Raw genomic sequence first — 10,898 nt, 5'->3', positions numbered from 1 at the left:
GCACAATGACAGACTGCCCCAGTTCTAGTCAGCAGTGACGGGCAGCTCGGAATAGCGAACAAGGGGCCGCGCCTACTTCACATTTCTGCGCATTTGTCCTAGTGTCATATTACTAGCGTAATACCCATAGACTAAGTGATGAATAAGAAGGTCATTCTCCTGCCCCTCATAAGATGGCGACCGTACGTCTGCGTGCCGACACTGGTGACGTCATTAGACAGGGGGCGGGGTTCAAATCCTCCTTTTCAACCTTGTCCCGGCTCCGGCCTTCTAGGCGCCTTCAGCGTAGCCGGTCCCTGTCAGACGCTGCCAGTGCTCCGGGCCCAGACACGGCCTCCGCCTTCCCCGGGGAAGACTCCGAACTCCAGCCACCCTCACAATGTCTCTCATCACCGCCGGACGCCTGTGCGCTCGTATTCTCGGGGCTAAGGTGAGTATTATAGGACTGGGCTACAGCCGCCATAATCACACATAGTAATTACACCGCTCGTAACCGCCGGGAGGACCTGCAGGAACCCAGCCAGGAGCCTCCGCAGTGTGTGCCGCCGCCCTCCCCCGCCTGTGCTAGCTCGTTACAGCCGGTGAGTCCCCAGAAGGCCCTGCTGTCACCATGGGGCACGTCCGTTACCGTGCAGTGCCATGTCCATGGAGGCGGCAGTGTACGGGGAGCCGCAGGGACCACACATGACGGCTCCTACAGCCCTGATACATGGAGGTCACACAGCTCTAGGCTCAGAGGTGGAGGAGGTCGCCCTGCAGCCCCCTGAGTGCGCTGTGGGGGGCGCTGTCTGTAGCTCTCATCCTTATGGGGAGACTTATTGGAAATGCAGTAAGCTTTTATTTCTTTATAATTTTACTCCGCACAGAAGGTTATAAAACTTTGCAAATCGCTTTATTGGGGGATTTGTCTTCATTCCTGTAGACTGATAATGCCCCTCTGTATTCTCCCAGTCTGTTATCATGCCTTTAGCTGCATTGCTATTAGAATGTACTCATTTGAAGTACAGATGATGGCAGTGAAAGGGTCAGCTCAGCACCTGTGTCTCCATAACTCTGAGGATGAGCTGCTGCTTCAGGAGACTGGTCTGATAAGCACAACACTCAGAGGAGGAGACAGGTGCTGACCCATCACTGCCATCATCTATACTCCCAATGTGTATGTGCTGATCAATAAAGCTGAAGGCAGAAAAATAGTTTGGAGAAAAGCTGAATCTTTTCTTACATAAATGAAGACAAATCCTCTAATAATGCAAATATGCAATAACTTGGAAATCACTTGTATAAATCACTTATAAAAAAAAAAAAAAAAAAATAACTAAAAGTTACTGTCGAAATGGAGTCTGTCACCCCCCCCCAAACTCTTTTTAAACTAAGCATGTGGAGGACTGTGGTCCTGTGGAGGACTGTATGAAGTCCAATTTTCCTTTTATTGTTCCTAAAACAATCTTTTTCTCATATACTGATGAGCGTGCTCATTGCACGGTTCTGCCCCCAGTTACTTTGCCTCGCTCTCCACCTTGTGGATCTGTCTGGTGAGCAGCCATACCAGACAGGAGAGGAGTGCTTGTGCGCCCGCTTGGCTCCTGCACTGCCCATGTTGGTGTATGCGCTCTAGGCCGAGGATTCGGTACAGCCTGGGCTGCCCAGCGCTGTCAGCCGGTATGTATGGCGGGAGGGGCCGAGGCATGATAACTGAGGAGTGGGATTGTGCAGCAACACCCTGCACACTGCATAAGATCACACAGGCAAGGAGGACTAGACCATAGGTGTGGTTCTTATAGTGGCTGCATTGTATTAGTTTCCTATATGACTATTTGCTTAACTCAAATTGCATTTTGGCTGTGACGACTTTTTATATTGTACGTGTATGTGACTGTTTTCATTTCATAAGGAACCGATCAGTTTTCTGTTATTGCTGCACATTGCACCTGACATGTCTGGCAGCGCCTGTCTCCCAAGCCAAGTGTGTGCTTGAGGAGTTAGTAGTATTGGGCATTGTGCGATCTAGATGACTGCTATATAATCTGTACCGCCATCTTTCCAGAGCTTCTGCTACTGGACACGATAATGTGACGTTCTGTAGACACTCCAGTGGAACGGTTACATGTGATCCCTCCACTCTGTAGGTCAGAAGTCACTTGATTAGTCAGTGTACTCATTGCACTTTGAGAGTGGAGTCTCTGCCCAGTGTAAAGATAAAAATGAAGAGTCCTGAGCAGCTGATACCTTTTAATGGTTAACTGAAGCCATAACAACAAATTGTAAACTATCCAGACGGCTGTGGATTTCTTCATCTGCTTTGGTTGAGGCAAGAACATTGAATTCTCAAGAAAACATTTGCTTTACCGCATAGTGCATTTGTCTCCATAGGTTAGTAAAGGTGACGTAGAAGTCTGTGGGGTGACCTTTCCAAGGGGACAATATCCTACAGGTTATCCTATAAAATGGCGCTGGTCAGCACATGATACATGTCCACAGCTGGGCACCTCATAGGTTATAAATACTGACATGCAATATCCTGAGCTGCCCATGTTCTGTAAGAGGTGTCCAATGTGTTCCTGGGCAGAAGCAGCCGCTCTATCCATCTGTCAGGTTTGATGCCACTTGGTCTGATCAGTCCCACACTCTGCCTGTACAGCAATCCTAAGGGAAGTATTGGCATCTTGTGACACTCTCTAATATCTTGTGTATTGCATATACCATTAATTATTCTAATCTTAGAGGAATTGGATGGGTCTCTACTGCAAAACTGCTGCAATTTACAGTACAATACAGGTAAATGGGTTTTTAAAAATCCCATTTCCACATTTAGGAAAAGAATCCACAGGAAAATGAAAGTATGGTGCGGATTTGAAATCTGATACATGCTCATCATTATGCAGCTTTTCGGTGCAGGTTTCACCCTATTCAATGCTTTTTAAATGGAGTAGGGTAAAATCCGCAGCCTAAGACGAGCGGATTTGTAACCAGATTCGTAGAAGAAGTTTTCCACAACGTGAGCATAACCTTACACTTTAACACTGATAAGGGGCAACACCCCGAAACAGTTTCAAACAATTGAGATTCTGGTTTGGCTTTTATCCAGAGTCATATGGCAAGGATCTTTGAAGAGTTTACAATGACTTAGGAGTTCTTATTCTAGTAGGTGGTGCTGGAGTCCTAGTCCTCTTCAAAGAGGCAATTTGCATATTAAATTTCCCAGAGGAGCATGCATGGCATATGTCTCCTCACTCTGACATGCCAGGCTTGGCTTTGTTCCTCTCCAGAAGGATAAACCTTACCCCTTAGATTATTGATTCTGGCAGAGAAAGAAGCAGATTTCTCTGATAACATATATTACATAATTGTTCATATTCACTTGTACTATTGATTTATGAAATAAAAGTTAAAACGACGGTTACGCTTTGAGGGATTTTGCCCCTATATGCCCCTTCTGCTATGTGCCCTCACCCATTCTGCACCGCAAACAGGTCACTTTCTGGCAGATTACTCCTAACAGAAAGTGCCAACTTATTTTAGGTGGGGCGCGGGGGGACAAGGGATCTTTTGCACCAAGGAAATAAGCTTTGCTAGTTGATGGCACAAATTGCCAAATATATATTGTACTGGTTACATATATTAACTATAGAGGAAAATAAAGCTACTAGAACTTGTAGCAAAGCTCTAGATGGGACTTAGTTTATGGAGGATATCCGGTTCTGGACTACATGCAACCAATCAGATGGCTTTCATATGTAACCTAGTCTTGAAAAGTGTATGCTGAAATATCTAATTCATATAGTTTGTGAGGTATTTTTCTAGAATAGCAAGAGCCCTATGCATCAAAAACTGTCAGAAAATGGGTGGAGGGTGAGCTTGGCCTGTTGCCAGCTTCTGTGTAGTAAGCACTGCACTGCTGTGCTCAGCGTCCTGTCCCTTTTGGAGCCGTCACTGGTGATATGATACAATGGTGCAGTAGTAGAGGGGTCAGGGATTTCCGGGGATGACAATTTGTTACTACTTCTCTGACCACTTTTCACAGAGACCTCAGTAATGTGTCTAATATTGTAAAAAGGCCAATTACAGATTGTAGAGAGTAGAAGTTATGAGTTTACTGGTGATGAGGATAGATGTTTCCTACAAGTCAATAGCCCCTTTGTAGAGTCCCCTGGCCAGACTAGCCTCAGCCTGACATGGTCTCTAGCAAACAATAGACTGAATATATCCATTTAATATTTTAATCTATAGAGAAACTTTCATGCGTCTCTATTTTTCGGCAGATATGGAGTTATTCATGACCTAAAGGTTTCAGCCTTTTATATAAGGTAGCTCTTATTTTTGAGCTTTCTTTGCTGACTTCATAGACAAGTTTCAAGCAAACCCTATAAAAAGATATTTGTCAAATCCGTTAAATTTAGTAGTGCAAACAGTTTGTGACTGAGTATGGATTTAAAGGGCATTTATCAACAGGATTTTAACCCACAAAATATTTATATGCACATGTAGCTTTACATGGCCGATCCGTATATTACTCATGAATCAGAGTTTGAATTGATGTGTAAATTAGTCGGTAGATCTGAAACCTCAGTCGCTCCAGCTTTATTCCCTGCCCAGTGCCACCGCCTCCTGCGTGACTGACGACTCATTTGCCTGACATCACACAGCATAGAGGCTGTCTGTCTCACACTGAAAACTTCTTTAATTTAAAATAATCTCTGGAGGCAGATTATCGGGGAGATCCATGTCCCACCCATAGATCAGCTAATTTACTTGCTAAGAAAAACGTGGATTTCTCTGCAATAAGACATCATTAGATCACAGATATCACTCTATTCATTTTCCTATGATCATCATGGCCATATAGCCAGTTTAGGAGGCCTGATCCTTCTGACATACTCCCTGTAAAGAGGTTGTCTGAGAGTAAACAATTGCTGACCTATTTGCTGATTTGGCAGTAGCCAGATGTAAGCAATGTATGGAGCAGAACCCTGCAGCTACACACTTAGTTGCTGCTGAGTACTGCAGTTTATTTCTCATCTGTCCACTGCCGGAGCAGATTTCAGCTGATTATTTAAGTGCTGGGTGATAGGTCATCGTCATGAGATTGTGGGGTCTATTGGGTCAGTTGTTTAGACCTGGACATTCCCTTTAACCAGGGCTGTGGAGTTGGTAAGCCAAACTACCGACTCCTCAATTTCCCTGACTTCCGACTGTGACTCCACAGCACGGCCTCAATACTGAGCGTGAACCTAAAGTGCAGCACAGATTCATCTCAACTAAAAGCCGAGATCCTTAGATCAGGAACAGACATTTATAGGACATTTCATAAGTTTCCCAATTTTCTTATGGAAAAAAATTACAGCACATCCTGCATTCTATTACTGTACCCAATTTATTATATTTTGGGAGTCTGAGTCATTCCATTTTATACCAACTCAGAGTCCACCAAAATGGACACCGATTCAACAGCTGTGCAGCAGCTTCATTCAAAGTCTATGGAACTATAGATTTTGAACGGATTGCCTCTCCATGTACAATCCTCCTCTCTGCAGCCGTGTTGGTAGGAGGGATAGGGGGCTAAGGACTCCAGTGACCGCTAAGCACAACATATAGATTTATTTTCTTTCCTATGGATAGATAATAAATGGCAGTTTTGGGAAAACCTCCTTGGATGTATTCACAAATTGCAGAAAATTCTGCTTCTGAAAATTGGTTACATTCCACATGGAGCGGTTTCAGATAAATATGAAAGTTTGAATAGGAGTCATTATGTTGGCAGCTGTCTCTCCCATACACAAAAGCACTTTTTCGGCCAAGCTCTGTTATCCGAGAACTGCTGCCTTACCTGTCTGGTGGCAGCTTATCTCCAGCCGCTGTATTGAAAGTGTGGCTCCTTTATTCCTCCCAGGAGCAGCCAGCTTTCAGTCATAGAGGCATGCTGGCGCTGTTACAGCCCAGTACCGTAACCCTGCCCTGGCACTTTGCATTGATGAACTGCAGAGACTGCTGTCAGAACTGTCAGTCAGTGCCGGGGCGTGCTCACAGTGCTGCAAGCGGTGAATAGCCGCCAGTGCACCTCTATGACTGAAAGCTAGCGGCTCCTGGGAAGAATGAAGTTCATTTCCTGGGCGCAGAATTTTCAGTACAGCAGCTGGGCACCTGCCTAATGATGATAACCAGTAACCTACAGATTAACCCTATACCTACAGTTAATAGTTTTATCAGATGTGACAGGTTCTCTTTAAGACGAATGCAATGACATAGAAAACGATAAAATAGCATGACCGTACACAACTACTGCACTTCACAATGGAGTCACTTATGGTTTACACCAGTGTTACATACAAATGTTAATGCTATATATTTTGCTAGTAAACAAGATTGAGTAATTTTTGTATGCAGTAACTGCTAGGGTTGTACCAGACATGACTCGCTAGACTGCATATTCACCTGGTTACTCCAGATGCAGCAGCATATTTGACTGATGTGCCCTTGGCTCTTAACATCAGGCTGCAGTTCAATCAGTGTGATGGTAGATAAGGGAGTCATGTGGTTCATTTGTTATGTAACGCTAGGGCAATGTCGGCATATCTAACACTTAGCCGGCGTGCACATATTCAATATTTACTTCTACAGGTTTCTGTAATGCAGTGTTGGTACATTATATATGGTCAGAATATATATACTGACACTTCCCGGGAGAATTTCTGGTCATATGATGCTGGTACACGTGACGTTACTAAGTAACGTGTGACCGTTGGTGTTGCATACTATAGAATAATAGATCATTTAGGATGCAGAGAAGAATTTTCCTCTGCAAATTCCATGGTGGCTTTTGCCTCATCTGAAAAATTCTAGTGACTCCTTCATCCCAGTAAGGCAGGTCGGGTTGTGTGGATGCTGGATTATTGGGATTGGACTGTAATATCTGTTAAACCCATGTAACCTCTTTGTGCTTGGATGACCTGGAGGTTGAGCGATGTGGCTCTGAGCAGATTAACTTTGTGAAGTTGGAAGTTCTGAATGTTCAGAGGTGTGAGTTATTGGAAATGTTGGCTAGTTCTCTCTGAACTAGTTAGTAAATGCATTGTATTGGATGGGTGTTGTCTTGTGCCGCTTTTGTAACAAGCCTTTGGTTTCTAGGTCAAGTGGGTGTGTGAGTGAATAACCTGCTGCATTTGTCACCACTGTTATATAGGAAACTTTACCAACCAGTATAAAGCGACCATTCTGCTGAGCGAGTCAATTCTAGTTGCACAATTTAACATTTAGCTATTTATTACATTTTTATAAGAGATTTCATGGTTACACAGTATAAGGTACCAATCCTCACCCATTATACCTATGGCACGTTTTGTAGTGCAGTTGTACACACAAAGTTGTCAGAGATGACCAGTGTTTTCTCCTAAAGCAGCCCTTTATGTCAGTGCTTAATTGGAGGTGTAGTTTTGCAACAGCTTGGGAGCCCTGAGTTTGGGAACAGTGTCCTAATGCTCCAAATATACATACAGATATCAATTGATGGTCACTTTTTTACTTAGTGACATCCTTATTGGTTTGTGTGTGTAGTAAGTGATTATCTGTTTCTCTTACCTGCTGTTCCAGTTTTTGCTCATTTTATAATCTGGAGCCAGTATTGTAAAGAGAAATGATAAAGGTGTCCTATACACCTTGGATAGCAGGCATCTATTACTGTTACACCCCCTCCTTCCATCCATCCAAACTTGTAGATGTAAATAACTGCTGCCAGACTCCTCAGGTGGCAGTTTATTTTATTTGCAAAGCAAAAGATCGGGCATAGTGAAATCTAACATGCCCAACCCCTCTTTTCCCCAACAACTGTTAGGAAATAGTCAGCACTTTCCCATACTGTTTAGCCGACATTCATCTGGGGCCACCTTATTGATGGTCCAGATGGGAATAACTCGTGACATGACGGCAGAACTCTGGAAATGGTCAATCAGGCTGCGCTAGTGTGCCCAAAACTCCTGTTAAAGTGAATTAGCTATTCTTTCCTATTTTGTTCTATGGGAGTTACAGGACAGGCATAGCACAGTCCTGGCTGTTGTCCCAGTGCTGCCCTTCTGTGGCTGATATAGGGAGATGGGGTTCAAGGGCTGAGATGGGAATAACTATGGTCAACCTGCTACATTAGTGCACATCAGCTGTGTAGTGTGAATGCAGCATGTATATGTTTGTACATGTGAGCGTATTTCCTACTCGTATTATATGGACTGATGAGTAAGATTACTTTGACGTTGGTTGTGAAATATCTAAAGGTTGTGCTGACAAAATGTACTTTGGAAGATGAAACTGTAAAATGATGGGCGCGGTTTCAGACCTGCTCGTGCCTTTTGAGGTCAAGGTTTCTGTTGGTAAAATTTTACGCTGTCTAACATCTGCAATAGATCTCTATTTTCATTTTTAACTGAAATAAAAATCATGTCAGGAATGAAGGTCTTAAAGAGCTTTTCCAGTGCTTTCTTTTACATGTGGACACATAATTGCCTACTGATCCTCACCGGTGTTATTTTTATTTATTATTATAGCGCCATTTATTCCATGGCACTTTACGTGTGAAAAAGGGGTATACATACAAGAACAATTACAATAATCTTGAACACAATGTGACGGCGACTGGTACAGGAGGAGAGAGGACCCTGCCTGTGAGGGCTCACAGTCTACAAGGGATGGGTGAGGATACAGTAGGTGGGGGTAGAGCTGGTCGTGCAGCGGTATTGGTGGAGTGGTGGTTACTGCAGGTTGTAGGCTTGTCGGAAGAGGTGGGTCTTCAGGCTCTCTTTGAAAGTTTCCACGGTCGACGAGAGTTTGATGTGTTGGGGTAGAGAGTTCCAGAGTAGGGGGGGGGAAGCACGGGAGAAATCTTGTATGCAATTGTGGGAGGAGGAGATTAGAGGGGAGTAGAGAAGGAGATCTTCTGAGGATCGGAGGTTGCGTGCGGGTATGTAGCGGGAGACTAGGTCAGAGATATATGGAGGAGACAGGTTGTGAATGGCTTTGTATGTCATGGTTAGGGTTTTGAACTGGAGTCTCTGGGCAATGGGGAGCCAGTGGAGAGATTGACAGAGAGGAGAGGCCGGGGAATAGCGGGGGGGAGAGGTGGATTAGTCGGGCAGCAGAGTTTAGGATGGATTGGAGGGGTGCGAGAGTGTTGGAAGGGAGGCCACAGAGCAGGAGGTTGCAGTAGTCAAGGCGGGAGATGATGAGGGCGTGCACTAGTGTTTTTGCAGATTCATGGTTGAGGAATGTGCGGATCCGGGAGATATTTTTGAGTTGGAGTCAGCAGGAAGTGGAAAGAGCTTCGATATGTGGTTTGAGGGAGAGTTCAGAGTCCAGGGTTACCCCAAGGCAGCGAGCCTGAGGGCCTGGGGAGAGTGGGCAGCCATTGACGTTGATAGATAGGTCAGTTAGGGGGGTTGAATGAGATAGCGGAAAGATGATGAATTCTGTTTTGTCCATGTTAAGTTTTAGCAATCTAGCAGAGAAGGATGAAATAGCAGACGGACATTGTGGGATTTTGGTTTGTAAGGAGGTGATATTGGGTCCAGAGAGGTAGATCTGTGTCATCAGCATAGAGGTGATAATGAAAGCCATGAGACTGTATGAGCTGTCCCAGGCCTAAGGTGTAGATGGAGAAGAGCAGGGGTCCTAGAACTGAACCTTGGGGGACACCGACACATAGGGGGCGAGATGAGGAGGTGGTTTGTGAGTGAGAGACACTGAATGCCCTGTCTGTTAGGTATGAGGAGATCCAGGATAGGGTCAAGTCTGTGATGCCGAGAGATGAGAGTTTGTAGTAAGAGTTCCCTCATTCTCCTCCATTGTTGTTGACGCATCGCTGCTGCAGCCAATTAGTGGTGAGGGACCTGGTCAGGTGGATGGAGGAGGAATGTTATTTTTCTAGCACACTCTGCCCATATGTATAGTAAAAGAAAAGAGCAGAAACCCCCGTTATGGGTATGTTCAAACATAGGCTTTTTCCACCATAGATTGGTACCAGTCTGCATTAAAATCTGTATTGCAGGTGGATTTTTCATGGATGTAGATGGAACTTGCCACATATTTCATCTTCTGCATTGCAAAAATTTGAAATCTGGAGTGAATATTGACTGCAAAAATTGTTAAATTGACATGCTGCAGAATGAAAATCTGCACTGGAAGTCACATTATGCTGCAGTTTTTTTTTTCCAACGTGTAGGTGAGATTTGGGAGATTGCAAATTGGTAAATCCATTTGCAAATCCATATGGAAAATCTGTCGTGTATCCTTCCAGTGTACTAATGTATAGGGAAACTGTACAATGTTCTGTTCCCTGGGAATTGTATGCTTGAGAATGGAAAGTGTGGTCTTTCCCACCTCTTATTTACAGTGTATTTTACATGTGCTGTTGTAGCCATTACAGCATAAAGCTAACAAATGGACTGATACCTCGACTGTACTACATGCTCCCACTTGAACACTGTATAGCACAGCCCTCTGTTTTGGGCACATGTTTCTTTATTTTACTCACATTAGTGGATCAGACCCAACACTGACGCATAAATGTATAGACAGCGTGCTTGTCCCAAATCCTAAATTTTCTCAGTAGAAAGGTGGATTGTCATAGAATACGTAGAAAATAAATCTGTGGTATATAAGTGACTTTCTTGAAATGAATATTTCATCTTATTAATCAGATTTATAATACAATATTTTAGCTGTAAATGTTCTAAAATTAGCAGAAGAAAATGAAAAATCTCTAGATGAAAAGGGTTACCCCACTATTAAATGTAGAGATCATTCTCTGCTGCCAGAAGGGGAAGGATACTGATTCTGGCCAGAGCCCAGTCCTAGTAACACAGAATGGCAACAGTACAAGAGGGAAACAAGGAAAAACAGTAAAAAAAAGAAAAAAAATG

At 44.0% G+C, this 10,898-nt stretch overlaps 1 protein-coding gene across 2 annotated transcripts in view; it reads left to right on the top strand.

Annotated features, from left to right (window-relative positions):
• Positions 1 to 213: 213 nt before the first annotated feature.
• CS (citrate synthase) overlaps positions 214 to 10,898 on the top strand; it is a 28,177-nt gene continuing 17,492 nt past the window's right edge. Inside the window, exon 1 of one of the 2 annotated variants that reach the window (XM_073663751.1) lies at positions 214 to 430. In XM_073663751.1, the coding sequence (XP_073519852.1) occupies positions 380 to 430 (51 nt within the window). In that variant the 5' untranslated portion in view covers positions 214 to 379. Of the gene's footprint in view, positions 431 to 790; positions 830 to 10,898 lie in introns of those variants that run through there. The other variant, XM_073663752.1, reaches the window with a different exon arrangement.

The sequence above is a fragment of the Phyllobates terribilis genome, unplaced genomic scaffold (assembly GCF_046119375.1).
Source record: "Phyllobates terribilis strain yellow unplaced genomic scaffold, ASM4611937v1 Scaffold_2__4_contigs__length_985480577, whole genome shotgun sequence".
NCBI lineage: Eukaryota > Metazoa > Chordata > Amphibia > Anura > Dendrobatidae > Phyllobates > Phyllobates terribilis.
Note: the sequence above shows the minus strand (reverse complement) of the source record. Positions and strands in the feature narration are given on the sequence as shown.